The 19,117-nt window shown below is 45.5% G+C and overlaps 1 protein-coding gene across 4 annotated transcripts; it reads right to left on the bottom strand.

Annotated features, from left to right (window-relative positions):
- Positions 1-577: 577 nt before the first annotated feature.
- Positions 578-18,777, bottom strand: NONO (non-POU domain containing octamer binding). Of its 4 annotated transcripts, none has more exons than XM_058848100.1 (11): positions 18,625-18,777; positions 18,338-18,461; positions 15,473-15,693; positions 14,192-14,493; positions 12,071-12,166; positions 6,575-6,771; positions 5,723-5,807; positions 4,591-4,693; positions 3,219-3,261; positions 2,773-2,882; positions 578-1,600 (listed from the first exon to the last, which is right to left on the bottom strand). In XM_058848100.1, the coding sequence occupies exons 2-11, from the start codon at positions 18,450-18,452 to the stop codon at positions 1,463-1,465; spliced, it is 1,410 nt and encodes a 469-aa protein (XP_058704083.1). In that variant the 5' UTR covers positions 18,453-18,461; positions 18,625-18,777; the 3' UTR covers positions 578-1,462. The 4 variants fall into 4 exon arrangements, with proteins under 4 accessions (XP_058704083.1, XP_058704082.1, XP_058704081.1 ...); XM_058848099.1 differs by having other exon boundaries at positions 15,473-15,666; positions 18,293-18,461; XM_058848098.1 differs by having other exon boundaries at positions 18,293-18,461.
- Positions 18,778-19,117: the final 340 nt, after the last annotated feature.

The raw sequence follows: 19,117 nt of genomic DNA on the forward strand, positions 1-19,117 counted from the left end.
CTGTAACACTTTCCCCCTCCTCTTTCCCACCTAAATTTATTTCTAAGCTTTGACCCTCCACAGTCTCAACTCTAGAAACTCAGTGTGAGAACACAAGCCACAGAAGGCTCCTGTCCCTACAGATTCCCTCATGTACTACACCAGATAAAGCATTACTGTTGCCATCAGTGAGTCCCCTCCTTCCTATTACAGCACAGGAGTTCTGGGGATGTCCCAGCCAGAGGAAACTGCAGCACAGAGCAGAGACACCCTGTACTCTGAGAAAGGAATTGAGCTCCAGGTCCCAGCAACACATGGACAAGTCTTGCATCTCAACTCTCTGCAACCACAACAGACACATCCCAGGTATGGCAGCAGCTCCCCACCTGCATTCTAAGCTGCAGAAGTTGAAGGTCATGTTCCACCACAAATAAAACTCGTTCTGTGAGAAGGAAAACTGTTAAAAATTCTCAGGGGTTGAACACCCTCTTTACAGAGCTATGCAAGAACAACTTTCATGCCATAACCTGAAGCTTCATTAAATTCAATCCATGTGTAAACATTTGTACTAAAAAAACAGAAGAGACAAGACACCAGATAAAAAAGGCTTAAAATCCACTTTAATAATGCATTCCTGTAACATTCCTCAGACAAACTCAAACTTTTTAGTGGGACAATTACAGTTTGTGTTCAAACATCTTACACTAAATGAAAAATCTTGTAGTACTTCTACACAAAAGACAGGCAAGGTTAGGATTATACAAACATTTTTTTCAGTTAAATCTTCAGCATGAGATACAGTATTTTTATCCAATAGATTGTACTTTACTACCAGTAAAAATAAAGAGATACAACACGTTATCAAAAAAATCCATCCAAACAAGAACCTCCCAGCCATTCAGGCTGCACGACTGTCAACTACTTCAAAGAAACAAATGGTCCAGGTAAAAAGAGTAACTAACAAGTTAGGAGGGAAAAAAAAAAAAAAGAAAAAGAAACAAAATCTCCCCCAATTTATTACATGACAGATCATTTGGAGCTATATAAATTTACAAAATCATGGGAGCTGCAAAGTACCCAAATGCTGCCCTAGTTCTCCAGAGACTCCCCTGTGCTCTTAAGCAACGTACACTACACTAAAAAAATGCCAAGACATACTGAAATTTTATCTAATTTAGTTTCATGATATCAGCTGCAAACAGGAAACCTGGAATGGTCAAGGCATTAGGGTCCTTGCAAGATTTTACCATTACTGAACCATGGCAGCCTCCCAGAATCCACTTTTCACTTTGAAATTAGGAATGCACCACATGAAATTTTCTAAAACCTTTACCAGTCAGAATGCACTCCCCTTGTCCTCGAGTGGCTTTACCAAAACAGGCCCTAATTAACTATCTTTAGAATGTCCCCCTCCCCCCAAGTTGAACCCTGTGTGGCCAAGATTTCTTTCTTTGGGGCGTGTACAGGGGATAGCTTAATCCTGCTAGTATCTGCGACGCTTGTTAGGGCCAAAATCGCCCCCTGGATTTCCTCTGTTGAAGGCAGGTGGGTTCCCTCCCATCGCTCCAAGGCCTTCCATGGCTCCACCCTGGCCGAAGCGGTCTGGAGGTGGTGGTGGAGTCTTGGAACAAGGACAAGTGCAGAAGACACAGAAAACAAGGAAGAACAAAGGGCAGTTAAAAGCCATTTGAGTTGAATTCTACCAGGATTCCACAATTGCAGCTGACCTCGCTGCAAACCTTCACCCCCACCAAAAACATCCCCACAGTCCCAAAGCTGGGCTGACAGGACCACTGCAGAACAAAGTCCCTTCCCCACACAACCTGCACTCAGGCATACTGGGACTGTGTGCACCACTTCACAGACCAGGGCTGTGGAGCAGGTGAGCCATCTGAACTCACCTTCCCTTTCACTCCTGGCTTCATCTTTTACCTTAATTTTCGTGTGTAGTGCATATTCCCTTAACGTCAGCTGCTTTGCTGTCCCTACCGCTTAGGTACAAAAGCTTTAAGATAAATAAAAATGCTCTTTAAGATTAAAAAAAAAAAAATCTGTGTCATAGCAGTCATGACACAGCAGGAACCATGTTTGCAAGAAAACTGTCTATTAGACCAGTTCATAAAAAAACACTGAAGGAAGATAAACTTTCTGTACTTTACTATGACTGCTGCTGTTTCTGCTGGTGACTGGAAGTGCTGATACTGTGGGAAGACCAATCCTCTGTGTGACAGAGAGGAATGAAAAATGCCACAAAAGACAGTCTATTGCAAAAGCCTTCAGTAGAGCTTAAAACTAAATCAAATGCAAAAATTTTAAAAAGTCAAATAAATAAGCAAGAACTCCACTGATTCTTTGCTCTTGACCCCCTAAGCAAATTAGCTGAACTCATTCTGGCCTGACGAGATAACTTTTCAGTACTGGTGATGAACAGAACACTCCTGCAACCTTGGCTTTATGCTTGCAAGAATCTACTCTCAAAAAACTCTCAATTTAACAAAGTGCTTCCCATTAGGTCATTTAAAAACAACCATATATTATTGCTAAGATCTTTCTAACAAGCATTTTAGCACTAGCTCTCTTGGAAGTAAATGAAGCAGTTATTAGACTTGGCTCAACCCCCCGAAAATTATCAGCTACTACCAAGGCAAGATTAACTTCTAAAGATTTCGTCAGGAGTGAAGCAATAGGTCTGGGTAGACAAAGAAGCTTCAACTTCAGCTAGTGCTTAATACTGGAAACAGTATAATCTGCATTTTAAAGGTGTGCACAAAAAAGCAGATGGAGATACACTACCATTCCCATGGCTCCATCAGGGATCATAGCTCCAGGACCAGCAGCAGGAGGTGCAGGAGCTGGGACATTGGTACCACCCATAGCTCCTCTATTGTTCATGCCAATGGTACCTGGAAAAGAAAACTGAGGAATAGTACTGGTGCACACATACACACAGTGACTGCGGTCTGCTCATCACCCCAGAGCCACAAAACACTGTTCCATGGAGGGACAGAGTCCCAGCCTATTAACCAGCTTTGCACTATCATGTCAAGACCAACTGATCTTGTTTTACAGCACGTTGTGTTTCCTGTCACATGAATACTTCCTCTTACTACCCTGGGAAATTACTTTGACTGAGTTTCTAACTAAGAAGCCAATAAAATGAGACCGCTGAATAAAAAAAAAAAAGTGCAGATTTTGTAAGAGAGGAAATGAACATGCACAGGAACAAAGAATACTCTTACCTCCCATACCCATCTGTCCCATTCGCATGTCTGGTGGCTCCCTCTGGAAAGACAGACACTCATTTCAACTGATAACCATGCTTCAAAAAATGTAATTATACAAATTTGATGAGTTCTGAGGATTTACTACTGAACAATGTGTAGAAAAGTAATTCCCAGGCTCAATTTCAAAGGCAGGAGTAACCTTCACATGATAGCTGCTGAATGAACAGGTCTTATTTTAAGTATCTCATAAAAGATTGTTTTTCAGAATTATAAAACATCCAGCAGCAAAGCTGCACATACAGACTTCAGCAAAGACATCTTGATGGAAAGATGTGCTGAGCAGTAGTAACACATTAGATTGAATTAGTTTTGCTACTCCCTCAGCATCGCTAAGAAGCTTTTCCTGTTGAAAGGAATGCAAGCTCACATAAAGACACAGTACTGGGTCACTGGCATTAAAATACCATTTAGTGAGCTCAATTTCTCTTTTATTAATCGAGCATCAGAAGAAACACCTATCACATATTTCTGTCACTGCAAAACCAGGAGCACCTCCTCACTTCAGCAAGGGCACTACTTTTTTCACAGTGGTAAGTGAAGACAACTTTCACTACACCTGTAGTCTCAGTGCCATTATTTATCATACCAAGTCAGTATTATTTGTAGTAATCAGGATATCTACTGCACAAGGAGAATATTCCCACATTTGGCTCAGCCATGCTCTTGGCCCTTTGGTTTGACACATATTTAGCTATTTTGCCTAGGGGCCAAATTTCACTAGTAAGCATTAAACACTTACCCCCAGCTGCATCAATGCCACTACACCACCTGAACAGCCCTACAGCTGCCTCCACAATAGAAAGTGGCTGGGACTGGAAACAAATTGTAAGGCATTTCTCTATAGAACCAGAGATACTGTTATTAAAATGCAGGTTACCACCAGGTTACACTACAAAAAAATACTTGACCAGCTGACTGTGAAGTACAAGCATAAACCATGCCCACAGCACTGTCTCCAGTTGGGATCATTTTATCATGATTTAGACAGACTGCAAGCTAGGGATATTGCCAGTCATATAACAGGGTTCTGCTGCAGTGCTTCAGGACAGTATGTGCTGCTGTTAGAATAGAATTAGTCAGCATACAATTTTCTGTACAGCAAGACAGCTAGAGGGTCCTACATGAAGAGCAGTGTAACAGAACTGGGGGATTTATAGTTTCCAGGCTAAGACGTATTAAGATTGGAGGGAGTCAATAATTTAGGGTAGAATGCATTACTGATGTACAGTCCTCCAACCAAGTTGAAAATTCAAAGAAAGCTGTGCTGTGGAAAGGAAAAATCTACTGTGAGTGTACAGATGTAATGGAAATGTAGAAGCACTCGTACTGCATCAGCAAAATTCCCTTTAAAGCCTTCCTGCTGGCGTCTCATCATCTCTTCTTGCTGCCTTCTCATTTCCTCCTCACGGCGCCTGCGTTCCTCTTCTTGCCTGTAAACAAAGTCCAAGGATGCTCAGCACAACAAACACCAACCACCTGCATCACTGTGCTGCAGTGCTAACACTTCAAACTTTCAGTTTTGAGGAGCTCATTTAAAAAAAAACACTTGTGTGTGTGTGAGTCTCATAAGGAGCAGCTGAAGGAGCTGGAGGGGCTCAGCCTGGAGAAAAGGAGGTTCAAGGAGGACATTATCACTCTCTCTACAACTGCCTGACAAGAGGGTGAAGCCAGGTGGGAGTCAGTCCCTTCTCCCAGGTAACAAGTGACAGGACAAGAGAAAATAGTCCCAAGTTGCACCAGGGCAAATTTAGATTTGATATCAGGGGAAATTTCTTCACCAAAAAGGTTACTAAGCATTGGCATAGGCTGCCTATGTGATGAATGTGGTGGGGTCACTATCCCTGGAAGGGTTTAAAAGATGCATAGATGTGATGCTTAGGGACATGGTGGCTTGGCAGTGTTAGATCTACAGCTGAACTCACTGATCTTAGAAGTATTTTCCAACCCTATGTACACAGCAGCTCCCAAATGCATGCTGACTACATGCAGTATCATGCATCAAGCCTGACAGTTCTCAAGCCCCTTCTATTACAAATAGCCTGGTAATCTTCCTGGAGCTTCTCAAAATGACCCCAAGACAAGGAAGTGCTACAACGGAGAGAGAAATCTCTGAGACTAAGTTACCCCCCCACATAAAACCAGAGATGCTGGAATGGGCTTTCCCAATCTGCAGCACTGAAGTTGTTAAATCACAGCAGAGATTCTGATTTTTCTATCTGCCTCATAAAGGAGCTTAACTGAGACACAGAAATGTGAACAAGCAAATACTAATCAATGGAAGAAACTCCTAACTCTTCCATCTTAAACCAAGTGTACACTCTTCCCTATGAACAAAAAAAGCCCAAAGTAACAGCCACACTTTAGGCAGTAATTAAACTGTCACAATGAAATATTAGGTGCAGTGAGGAGGTGTTTTATTCTGCTATGGATTCACAGCATTTCACAACCTGCCCCCTTACCTGAGTTCCAATTGTTTACGTTTTTGTACTTCTTGGTTATGCAATTCCTCCATTCTCCTCAGCTCCTCCTGGCGTCTCATTAAATCTGTTAAAGACAGCAGTAAAAAACACAATCAGACTTATTTCCCATGCCACCTCTTAGGAATTCCTGAACTAGAACTGCAACACAGAAGAGAAAAAGGAAACAGAGTCTTCACTAAGAAAGTAGCATCTGTCCATGTCAGGTCAAACAAAATTCAGTGCCAGGTCCTGCCCTTGGTTCACAACAACCCCCTGCAGCTCCAGGCTGGGGCAGAGAGGCTGAAAAGTGTCTGGTGGGAAAGGCCCTGGGCTGGTCAACAGCAGCTGAACATCAGCCAGGTGGGCAAAAGGCCACTGGAACCTGGCCTGTCCCAGCCATGGTGTGGCCAGCAGGACCAGGACAGTGACAGTCCCCCTGACTGGGCACTGGTGAGGCCACTCCTCAAATCCTGTGTCCAGCTCTGGGCCCCTCACGACAAGAAAGACAATTAGGGGCTGGAGCATGTCCAGCAAAGGGAACAGAGGTGAGAAGGGTCTGGAACACGAGTCAAATGAGGAGCAGCAGAGGAAGCTGCGGGGGCTCAGTCTGGAGAAAAGGCTCAAGGAGACTCTACTGCCCTACAAGTACCTGAAAGGAGGTTAATGGTTGGACTTGCTGATCTTTTGCACCTAAATGATTCTACAATTCCATTTATTTGCTGCTACCACTCTTGATTGCAAGACAAGCAATCACCACAGCTCCCCTTCAGTGGTCTCTAGCAAGTCTACTGAGCTATCCACTCCTAGATGGTGCAGGGCCCTGCTCCCATCCTGTATTTATCTGACTGATACCTTGCCGCATGAGCATCACTTGGTGCTCATGGCGAGCTGCTTCCATTTCCATTTCCAGCTTCTCTCGAGCTTCCTTGATGTTGCGGTCTACTTGTTCCTGCTGCTGCTTCTCCATTTCTATCAAAGCCTTCCAACGCATGGCATATTCATATTCAAAGCTGCCAGGCTGTGCAAACCGAGGAGGCTGCTCACGCTCCCTGTCAAACAATGAAGAGCTGGTGAATGCTACAGGAGAGCAAGGAGGAACCAAGAAAACTGTGTGTCAAATGCAATAGCAGGTGCTTTTAACAGTTAACTGTGCCTGAGACACCTGTTGGTCTGCTCCTCAGTCACTATCTTATTCCTCCGTGGAAGCTGTCCTTCTCCATAACAATGACACTGCTTTCATAAGACACCAAGAGATTCTGGGTACAGAGATTTAGAAATATCCTTGAAAGCAACAGCCTTTGCTCCTGCTGCACATCTTATGGACAAATGCATTCCAGAAACAAACACTGCCCAAATGTGCATGTTATTTTAACTCTGCAGCTGTAGAACAGGATGCTTTAGGTTGCAATGCAAGATGTAACCAAAAGTATGTATTCTATTACCATCTGTTCAAACCAGGTGGGGCAGTGTTCTTTATCTCTTCCACCACTCATCCTCCCTCCAGAGGAATATCCTCTGTTAATGGGCCATTGAGTCTCACTGCAGGACTGATAAAATGACATCATCCCATTGGGAGATGCTCCACCCAGGGGGAGGAGCCAAGCATTCCTACCTGGATATAATCTGAGGTTTGGATCACCACAGGGAGCCTTTCTCCCCTGGATTCCCAGAGGAAGACCAGATCCATCTACACCAACAATGAACCTTCAGAGGAAAACTACACCCTTCTACAGGATCAATGCTTCAACACAACAACGTCTGGCTCTCCAGGAGGACTGCAGCCACCATTTAATGGGACTGCTACCAACATCCAACAGGGTGTCGAGTTGTATTCTGACTCTGTCAGTGTTTTTTTTTTGCACTACTGCATTCTTATTTTAATTTTCCTGGTAAAGAACTGTAATTCTTATTCTCATTTCTTTGCCTAAAAGCCCTTTGATCCCAAAATTAGAATAATTTTAGAGGGGGGGGGGGGGGGTTTCTATTTTTTCCATTTCAAGGGAGGCTCCTGCCTTCCTTAGCAGGCACCTGTCTTTTCAAACCAAGCCAGATTTTGGGGCTCAAGGGCATCAAGAGAAAAAGGGTGAAAAAAGGAATAACAGTTCTTGAGTAATCTAATTTTTTGCATACTGGATGTAGAAACCTTGTTAGGTGGCATCATGTGGTCTTACCCTGGGTTTGGGTGGCATGTGGTCATTGCTATATTTCTCCCATTTGCAGGCCCTTATCTAAACATGGGTCCTATAACTAAGGCTACTGTGGCTGTTACCCCATTTGCTTTATGGGTTATTAAAGTTAGAAATTAATAGATTTTTAACTTCCTCTGGAAGGCAGGCACATGGATTCAGAGCTATCACATATTAACCGTATGTTTTTGGGGTTACTTTAATAATGGTACCTACTGAGAGGAAATGACACCAGGGGAAATGTTCTCCCAACCTTTCACCCAGCTCTTTGGGTCTACCCCACCAGTTTTCGAAGAGTTCAAATCTTCTCTAAATGCTAATGATATCATACAGTGGCTGCTGCTACTGCTGACATATCTGTTCTGTTTAGCATTCAGATAAGGGGACATTGACTTGCATAACCACCCTGATATCTACCATAGAGAACAGGGATGCTGCCCCAGAGCCTGACCCTGCCCCACAGCCCACCTCAGAAATGAGCCACCCTGATTGAGCAGGGGTTCTGGTGAAGCAGATAATTGAGATGGGCCAGATGTTGAAGGAGTACATTTCCCCAGCAGGTGGGAAACCCTCTCCCTCCCTTGAAGAGGGAGAGTCTTATGGTGCAGCAGTGGAACCCACAGATGTTACAACTGTCCAGGTTCCAACTAAAACTGCAAGGCCAGTCACAGACAGTAGCAGTCAACCCTGTGGAAACTAAGTAGTCTAAGATCAAACCAGTGCACCCAGTTAACAATAAGTGGAAACAACAGTGCTCACAACCCGCAGGGGAGCCAGAGGTTGAGATAATCACTGAATCCCTGACGTATAAGACTCTCTGTAATCTTCAAAAAGACATTGTGAGGTGGGGGCGTGAGGCTTATACAACCTGGTTACTTCGGGTCTGGGACCTTATGGGTACAGGCGTGCAACCGGATAGTGGTGATGCAAGGAATGTGGGACCATTGACCTAGAAGTAGATCAAGTATTTGTAAGGGAGCCAGAGCCCCTCTTCCTCTGGGAGTGGATTTTACTGATTCTAAGAAAGAGGTTTGTCCACAGAGAGAGAATGGAGGAACACCATCATAGAATGCACTGGAAGACCCTAGAGGAAGGGATCCAACAGATGAGAGAAGTGGTGGTATTGGAGATCCTTTCTGAGAGGGGCGAACAGCATGATAATGACCCCAAAAAACTCAGGTGCACTGGGCAGATGTTGTGGAATCTGGCAAATCTAGGGTTATATTAGCATACCACCTTCATTGCAATGATTAATGCCAAGGACAACTGGGAGACAGTGTCTGCTGCCAAGAAGCTTAGAAATGACGAGAGTATGATCAATGGCCCAATGTCATGAGGCTAATGCCTCTGCTGTGCTCAGTGAGGGAGAAGGTGAGGAAGAACAGTTCCCATATGGCACCAGATGCTCCCATCACGAGCCCCAAAGTCCGAGCCCAATGTCCCCCAGCTAGAGAGAGAGGGTACACCCCATGAGCTGACCTGTGGTTCTTTCTGTGCAACCATGGGGAAGACATGGGAAAGTGGGATGGGAAACCCACTTCTGCCCTGGCAGCAGGTGTGTGTCAGCTCAAGAAGGGAAACACTAACCAAAGGAGTTCCACTAGAGTGAAGTTAGCCTCAGCCTCCCATGACCAAGCTGCCAGGTATTATAGAAGGGAGGTGAATCTATTGAATCCCCTTGAGGGAACCTCTAGTATGTGTGCCCAGGAAGGAAATGATAACCAGGCTTAGAGGCGCCCTGCCTCTAACCAAGAAGAGGCACGGGAAAACTGGGTCTTTTGGACAGTGTGAGTCCAATGGCCTGGCAAATCAGAGCCACAAAAATACGAAGCTTTAGTTGATACTGGTGCACAGTGTACCCTAATGCCATCAGGGCATGTGGGGGCAGAACCTGTTTCCATTGCTGGGGTGACAGGGGGATCGCAGCAGTTGACTCTGTTGGAAGCTGAGGTGAGCCTGACTGGGAAGGAGTGGCAGAAACATCCCATTGTGACTGGCCCAGAGGCCCCGTGTATTCTGGGCATGGACTTCCTTTGGAATGGCTATTACAAAGACCCAAAGGGACTCAGGTGGGCTTTTGGAAGAGGTGCTATAGAGGCAGAAGGCATTAAGCAATTGAACACCTTGCATGAACTATCAGAGAACCCATCTGCAGTAGGACTCCTGAAGGTGGAAGAACAGCGAGTACCAATTGCCACCTCAACAGCACACCACCAGCAGTACTGAACAGATCAAGATGCTGTGATCCCCATCTACAAGGTGATCCATGATCTGGAGAGCCAAGGGGTGGCCAGTAAGGCCCGTTCACCCTTCAACAGTCCCATATGGCCTGTGCACAAGTCTGACAGAGAATGGAGGCTGTGGACTATTGTGCCTTGAAGAGACTCCACTGCTAATGCTGCCATGCCAGACATGCTGGAGCTCCAGTATGAGCTGGAGCCCAAGGCAGCAAAGTGGTACCCCACTATTGACATTGCCAATGCATTTTTCTCCATTCCTCTGGCAGCAGAATGCAAGCCTCAATTTGCTTTCACCTGGAAGGGCATGCAGTACACCTAGAACCAACTGCCCCAGGGGTAGAAACACGGCCCCACCATCTACCATAGACTGATCCAGACTGCACTGGAAAAGAGTGACTCTCCAGAACATCTGCAATGCATCAATGACATCATTGTGTGAGAAAACACAGCAACAGAAGTATTTTAGAAAGGAGAGAAGATCATCCAGTTTCTCCTAGAAGCTGGCTTCACCATCAAAAAGAGCAAAAACAAGTGATCTGCCTGAGAAATCCAGTTTCTGGGGGTAAAGTGGCAAGATGGATGGTGTCAGATTTCCACTGAGGTCATCAATAAGATCACTGCAATGTCTCCACTGACCAGCAAGAAGGAAACACAAGCTTTCCTAGGAGACATAGGTTTTTGGAGGATGCACATTCCTGAGTACAGTCAGATCGTGAGCCCTCTCTACCTGATTACCCGCAAAAAGAACGATTTCCACTGGGGCCCTGAACAGCAACAAGTCTTTGCCCATATCAAGCAGGAGACTGCTCATCCAGTAGCCCATGGCCCATTTAGGACAGGACCCAAGGTGAGGAATGTGCTCTACTCTTCAGCCAGAAACAATGGCTTATCCTGGAGCCTTTGGCAGAAGGTGCCTGAGGAGACTCGAGGCCGACCACTGAGATTCTGGAGCTGAAGTTACAGAGGGTCCGAAGCCAACTACACTGCCACAGAGAAGGAAATCTTGGCCACCTATGAAGGAGTTCAAACCACCTCAGAGGTGACTGGCATAGAAGCACAACTCCTCCTGGCACCCTGAATACCAGTACTGGGGTGGATGTTTAAAGGAAAGGCTCCTGCTACCCACCATGCCACTGACACCACATAGAGCAAGTGTTCTTCAAGCAATATTCTGACTCTGTCAGTGTTTTATTTTGTACTACTGTATTTATTTTTTTTTAATTTTCCTAGTTAAGAACTGTTATTCCTATTCCCATATCTTTGCCTAAAATACCCTTGAGCTCAAAATTATAATAATTTAGATGGGTGGGAGGGGGGTTGCATTTTTTCCATTTCAACTGAGGCTCCTGCCTTCCTTAGCAAACACCTGTCTTTTCAAACCAAGACACAGTACTATTCACTAATTCCACCTCCTAAAGCTCTCATCTTCCTTACTTGGAAAACTCATGAGCTCAAATGATTTGCTAATGCCAACTACTCAGATCACAGGATTCCTACCTATACTGGGAAGCCTTCTAAGACTCTGGTCGCATACCTGGATAGCTCTACAATCTCCTAATGCTAGTCACATAATTCCTTAAATTTCTGTTGTGGGTTCAAGTGTTTCTTACATAGACTTTCTGTAATACTTCCCAGGGAATCTTATGTCATCTGTGTTATCTCAAATTTACCCAATTTTTTATTCCAACAACTGAAATGGACTTATACAAAGTATGCAAAGGCTGCCAGTCTCATCCAACAGTGTGGATTCAAAGTCACTGTTTTCTTTCAGCCAATCATGGCAAGAGAACAGTGAATGCAATTCTCCTTCCCAAGTCAGGTCACATTTATGGAAAAAAAGGAGGACCTGATGAGCCACCCTTTCAAGACTGAGGCACTAGCCCACAGGCATTCTTGTCTCCTGTTGCATATCAGGCACATACTTGTGATATTGCTGGTTTTTGATGACTAGTTTCTCTGGTAGACCCTCCTCATCATCATACTGATCCATGGGCTCCACAGTGACAGGGCGAGGGAATCTGTAGAGAAAAAGTGAGGTGCTTTCAAGAAAATTCAATAACAAGCTTGTAGTTTTGGGAAGCACAACTTACACTGCTTCTAGCACTGCTCAAAGAAACTCAGAGCAGCTGGGGATCTCAACCAAAGTGAAAGCTCTTTTGTTTTTTTTGCCATAGCAAGAGTGTAACTGTTAATCAAAATTCTTGTTTAATCCAAACCAGAACTGTACTAAAAGAGTAATATTTGTAGTTACTTGATTCAAATTAACAGCTTAACTAGAATCCTGACATGCTCCAGCAGGATCTATGCAGCATGAAGTCTTGTCTCTAGAGTGGCACAAGTCCATCTGTGCCTTTTTATGGCTGTCTAAAGCAAAGAGTCACTACACCACTCCCCACTGGAGGCTGCAGGCTGTACCATCCAGTCATACCCTCCTGGTGAGGCCACCATGTGCTACTGTTGCTTGGCAACAGTGCTCTAGGAAGGTCCACTGGGCCCCTGTCTGAATTTCCACCCCCTGGGAATCCACTGGTGCACTTCACAACAGACACTGCAGATGTGGCTTCTGCATGCAGAGACCCTGGTCTCTGAATCAGCTCTCCACCACAGCACTGACACTGCTCAGCCTCAGCACAAAGCAGCACCCCAGCTTCCCATGAGCAACTCAGTCCCATGTGCCAGGGCTGGGGAAACGAAGAGAGACGATCCTGTTGTGCCAAGCGGCAATGGTACCCAGGCTCCAGCAGGAAGGGAGGATATGGAAGGCTAAAATCCCTTTCCTCAGCTGATGATCCATAATACAGCTTTTCACTCTGATGTGACATACTCCATAATTAAAAATCTTATTTTCTAACATGAACCACTTTCAAACAGTTTATCTAGCTTTCCTGTCTTGAACTAGAACAAGTTTAAATCAAACTGTCAGAACAAGTTTAATCAAAACCAAACCATAATTAGAAAGAAACAAACAGACTCGTTTGTTGTCTTAGATATCAGAACCTAGTATACTGATAGCTATAAAGAGACTGAATGTTAACCTTAGTTATGCACTGATAGTGATTAGTTTTGCATGATCACTTTTAAAAATCTATTTTCATGGTTATTTCAGGTATAGACTTCTGAATCAGCAAAAGCTCCCTAACAGTATTCCTCCTGTAGAGCACTATGCTGGTTATCCTCAAGGAGTGTCAAGGAGAAAAAGAGGTATTAAAAATGAAATAAGCAAAACCTGTTTTTCGAAACTGAATGTGCTTGTGTACAGTTGTGCTACTGCTGATCCACAGGAGGTGAGAAGCATAAAACTTAAAAAACTACTTTAAAAATGAGCAATATAGCCCCATTTCAGGAAGTGTTCTAGTCACAAATTCTAGGAATGTAATACAAAATAGAGTAATTTTTTTCAAGAGATCAGAAAAGGCTCCCTCTTAACAGGGCAACAAACTGCTTTGTGGAATGCAACTGGAATTGGTCATTTGCTTGAGCAAGTTCATGTAATTATAAAAGAACGTGCTTTTCTGCCTTATTACACTTAAGCACAGATAAAACAGTTTATAATGGTGAAAACTCCAAACAATCCAATCTATCTGAGCAGCCTCTCCAACAGGTCCCATGCCCACAGTGGCATTCCACCACAGCAGTGCAGGCTACAAGTGGAATCCCATCCCAAGACTCTCTCCTTTAGTGACCCAGAGTGTACAATTAAAATACCTGCACTTCGTTTCCAGACAAGTTATACAGATGGTCTCTGAAATAGGTTCTGCTCTTAAAGGCCGCTTTAATTGCCCTAAGGTTGTTTTATGGAGATAGTTTATGTAGAAGTTTTATGCACTTACCCCACTAGCAGCTTCCCAGAAGAAAGTGTTCAGAACTGAGCTTCAGCACAGACTGTCTCTTGCTGGAACAAAGCTAAATAAATTTTCCCCAGGCCAATTCCCTACCACCTCATGCTCCATCTGTCCCACTGTGGTGTTAAGAACCAACATTCACCAGCCAATGCCACCCAACCTGCACATGCCAGCAGAGCACCTCTCTCCATCCACACTTACGTAGTTAGCAGGAAAGACCCATCACTACATCTATCCAGCGCTTTCCTAGCAGCAGGCTTCCCTGAGAACTCCACAATGCCTTTCCCAGAGGATCGTCCTCTGTCATCCACAATAACCACAGCCCTCTCCACCTGGCCAAACACTGAGAAGGCTTCCTCCAGGAGCTCATTGGACACAAACTGAGGCAGATTCCTGACTGTCAGCGAGGCGCTGTGGCAGGCAAAGCGCACTCGGAGCTGCTTCCCGCGGAGAGGCATGTTGTCCAGTTCCACCTTGGCAATCTCTGCCAGAGTGCGAGTTTCCTGCAGACAAAAACAGCCATCATTAAAACTCCCACTAAGGCACAGGATTAAACACAAGCTTATTTCTCCGTAACAAGTATTTGTGAGAGAAATAAATGATTCTCCCACAGCTTGCTAAGAAGTGTGCCAAAAAAACCACAGCTATTCCTTATCATGAATGACTGAACAGCCAAAGTTTGGGGGTGGGGAGGATGAGAAATATATAACAAATACCTAATTTTAGTCCAACAGCTAGTACAAACTAAGCAAACAATGAAATTGTCATCATCATACGTAATTATATTAAGGCTACAAAGCACCTTCTTTTAAAAACCATGCATTTAAAAAACAAGATTCATCTATTAACCGAGTCTGATAAGGAAATGCTGATAATACGACAATCCATGAAAGACCTTCTACGCCTCTTTCACACCTTTCCAATCATTTACATCACTACCAAGCAGCTACACTACATGAAAACGGCCCAGATATGGGTCACCCACTCACCTCGGGGCTTTCAGAAAGGTGGTGCATGAGCCACAGAACTCTGAGAACCACTCTATGGTGGTAGCTACTTCCCTTCCAGACACACTTCAACATGATCATCTAGAGATCCCCTACCTCAAGAACATTAATCACACTAGAAATACTGCGTGACAAACCATGCCCATAGGAATTCCATATTCCAGAAATAGAGAAGTTCACTTTATCTATAATAACATCACATTCATGTGGGGTTTCTTCTGCTTTCTGCAAGCTGATTTCAGAATAAATTTATCAGATCTCTCATAACTCCTGCCACAAGCTGCCTAAACTCATGTTTCTTTTCATAACAAGCTCTAGACAAACCACTTCAAAGCTAATCCCATATTCCAGATTACTAAAATCATCAGCAGGTTTAATCAGCAAGACATCTGAACATCTACTACTTTCAGTTGGCAATATTGCTCCAGTGTGAGCCATCACCACAAAAACTCCCCAAAGATGCCAAGTCACTCACCAGCCTGATAAAACCAAAGCCTTTGTCCTTGTGTATGAAGACTTCCCCTGCCTTCCCATACTTCTCAAACAACTTTCTCATCTCTTCCTCTGTAATGTCTGGGGGCAGATTCCCCACAAAGAGGCGGCTTCTTTGGGTGAAGGTCTTTTCACCAGGTTTCCGGAAATTCTTCAGGTCAATAGTCAGGCCTTCATCTGAGGGGAATAAGGTACACAGCTGCTCTACAGTTGGGGGGATAAATTTTATTAGGTTTCATCACAGTGACCAGAGAGACACAGGATAATACAGGTAACACCACCCGTTCATTTTGGTTCTACACCTCTCCAGCCATCTCTCCAGCAACAGGGGGGTTTTATTTCAGAATGGCCCCATAGTTTTTTTTAAGAAAACTGAACCTCAGTGCTCATTAACACCAGTGAATGACAGTCTAGAACTGAAGAAAACAACACACTGCAGCTTGAAATAACATGAGATGTTTCACTCAAACTTTCTGAGATCTGGTCAAGATAACTGGCCCACAAAAAAAATCAACTGTAGTCACAACACAGGATTTTGCTATGACAACACAAATAATTACAGAAAAGCCACAGTTTAGTCAGAAAACAGATTTTCACTCAAAAACACACCAAAACAATTCCAGATATCTAGAAAAATATGAAAATAAGAATAAATTTTTTTCAGCCAGATAACATGTCAGATAGCTGTCATTCTATGAGATGGGTTCCAGAGTATGGGTTTACAAGCTGAAGAGAAGGCTGGAATAGTGAAAATAGTGGGGGAAAATACCAACCCAAAAATAATAAAAAAACTCCACCCCAAAAACCAGCCATATAGGCAAGAGCTCAGAAAAATTACAAGTTTAATTAAAAAAAATAAATCCATACTAAGTAAGTTATCCTAGAGGGGATTTTTAAAGTTGGAAAATACCTCGGAGATCAAGCCCAAGGTAAAAATATTTCCTGAGCTATCCAACAGAAATAAACACTAATAGTAACATTCTCAAATCCCCACAGGCATATACAATCTTTAACCCTTAACTCAGCAAGAGTCCAGCATGATCCTGAAAGCTCTGTTATGTGCCAGACACAAGGATGGATTTAGCATCCCTTTATCATCCTGCGCCCCGTTTTCTTAAACACATGAAAATTCATCACACAGGACTACAGGGCACAGAAAGCAATTCCTTTGCTTTGCAGAGGACACAAGTCATGGTCACACATATGAAGCAAACTGCGAACATAAATGGCTTGATTCCAGCTACAAAGCAGGACACTAAATGAGAAAGACTGTCCATGCAAAGACAACAAATTCAAGACACTGGAAGGATAACCTTTTGATAGGAGTAAGCACACCTCCATGGCTAACACTAAATAATCAGACTGAGAGTGTGCCCAGAGAAGAGCAGTGGGAGTAAGTTATCTACTTCACACAGCAAAGGTGAAGGAGTGAAATATTTTGCCTTGTTCACAGCATTACCACGAGTATTTGGGGATCAATTACAAGGCCTGTGGATACAATAGGAGGTACTTGGAACAGAGTTACACTCAGCGGTACACAGAATACCACTCTGTTCTGCCTCAGGAGATCCATGCAAAGGAGTGAGACACAGTCACTCCTACAAGCCGATCCCTGTGGGAATTCCCCAGTACAGCTGTACTGTTATTGTTTTCAACCTGACTGGAAACTGCTGCTCTGCCACCCTTGTCTGTTATTGTCTGGGAACTGACAAAGAGTCTGTCCAACTCGTCCACTTAACAACAACGTGCAGGGTTTTTACCAGGCCAATATCTTTGATACAAAAAACCCCACTCGGAGGAATCACACAAACTGCACAGGTGACTTCTACACGTTTTTGTTTTCAAAAGCCAAAGTGCCCAAACTTAAAGAAAGAAATAATCCACATCTAATAAAACCAAAGCACTTCCCCTCCCTCCCCCCTCCAAATGTTAACGGGGATGTCTCGCCACCTTACTTCTAAACTATCAGGTTAGATCAGTTCAGGCCCCTGAAGCCATTAACACATCCTGTCCCAGTTCACAAACACCGCTCTGGAGCGCCAGTCCACACTGACCAGGAAAACCCGGAAACCCGCTGGAGCAGAACGGCTTTCATCAACGTCAACTGCCCTTAAATACTAAGTAAAGCTGGATATCTCCTGGTTCCTCATTGTAAAAAAAAAATCAGCCTTAAGGGATGCCGGCAGATCGCTGTAACAATGTTCTCACTACAATATAATCTTCACCGAGAGCAAACTTACTTCTGTATAATTTAGTAATTGCTCTCGCAGCCGAGATTCTTAAGTTTCTAGTTTCCTAAGAAAACCTGTATTGAGAAGCCATGTGATATGCCCGGGGAAAAAACAGGAACCAGACAATGAAAGACAGAGCTTGTTATATTCGCAATGCTTACACACTGCCAAGAACGCAAGGACTTCCAAACGGTAAGTGGTTTTTTCCTGAGATTTTGAGACAAAGACAGAACCTCTATATCGCTGCCCTGGTTTTTGGAACGCAAAAAACTTACCAACACAAAAAACTTACGAACAAACGCTACACGAGTCGCGTGTACCTTCGAGTGGACTGAGCAAAACCAAAATAAAACGCACAAATACAACCCAGGCGCAATTAAAACCGTGCTTTCCAACAAGGGAAAAGAACTGATATAGCAGGAGATGCTGCAGCCTGCTTGGGAATCTAAGGATTTATTGTTTTAACTTGGAAAACTGGGTTCCTTTTGTTCCTGCCGAGACCTGTTGCACTCCCGAGGGCCGCAGCTAACCCGAGGTTTCCCGCTGCACCGAAGCGGTCGCTCAGCGCCTACCCAGAGCGGGGCCGGGCGGGCCCCCGCGGCGGGCCCGGGACTCACTCTGGCTGTTGGCCTGCTGCCCGTTCGCGGGGATGGACGGCGGCGGGTGCTGCTGGTGCTGCTTGCGCGGAGCGTGGTTCTGCTTCTCCATGTTGAACCCCTTGTTGCCCTGCATCTTCCCCACCTAAAAGCAACACACGCACCGTCGGGAAGCGGCCCGGAGCTCGGGCCCGGGTGGTTCCCGCCGGCCCCGCGTGCAGGGGCGGGGCGGGCCGCGCAGGCCGCGCCGGGCCCCGGCGGCGACGGAGCAGGGCCGAGCCGCGACCCTACCGCCCCCGCGACCTCACCTGGCGGCAACACCGGACGGGGACACGGACACCGGGACAGGCACTGGCCCCGGACACAGACACCGGGACGGACACGGACACCGGGACCGCGGCGGCCCTGAGAGGAGAGCGCGCGGCCGGAACTCGCGCAGCCTAACACGGCGCCCCTCTCCCTGAGCTCCTATTGGCCACCCCGCGCCCTCCACCGCGCCGCTAACTGGCCGAGCCCGTCGTCACTCACAGCGGCCGCCGTGGGGGGGCGGGACCAGCTGGCTGTATGCGTATCCCATTGGCCACCGGAGCGGCGGAGCGCGCTGCCAATCACGGCGGTGGGCACCAAGCTTGGGTGAGAGGCGAGCGGGGGACAAAGGGAGCGCCGCGAGCCGCCCCGCGCGCGGCGCGCAGGCGCGGTGCGAGCGCGCGGGGGCCGCGCGCTTTTAAAGGGCCAGCGGCGGCGCCGAGCGCGTGCCGCCCCGCCGCGCCCCCGACGTGCGCTCGGGATGGCACCGGGGCG

Source organism: Poecile atricapillus, chromosome 12 (assembly GCF_030490865.1).
Source record: "Poecile atricapillus isolate bPoeAtr1 chromosome 12, bPoeAtr1.hap1, whole genome shotgun sequence".
In the NCBI taxonomy this organism is placed as follows: domain Eukaryota; kingdom Metazoa; phylum Chordata; class Aves; order Passeriformes; family Paridae; genus Poecile; species Poecile atricapillus.

Coding starts and splice junctions, on each gene's coding strand:
- NONO (XM_058848098.1), bottom strand. CDS start 18,452: ATGCAGGGCAACAAGGGGTTCAACATGGAGAAGCAGAACCACGCTCCG. Junction 5,808..6,574: donor AGTGATGCTCATGCGGCAAG/GTATCAGTCAGA, acceptor TGTCTTTAACAG/ATTTAATGAGACGCCAGGAG. Junction 3,262..4,590: donor AAGGGAATTTTGCTGATGCA/GTACGAGTGCTT, acceptor CTGTCTTTCCAG/AGGGAGCCACCAGACATGCG.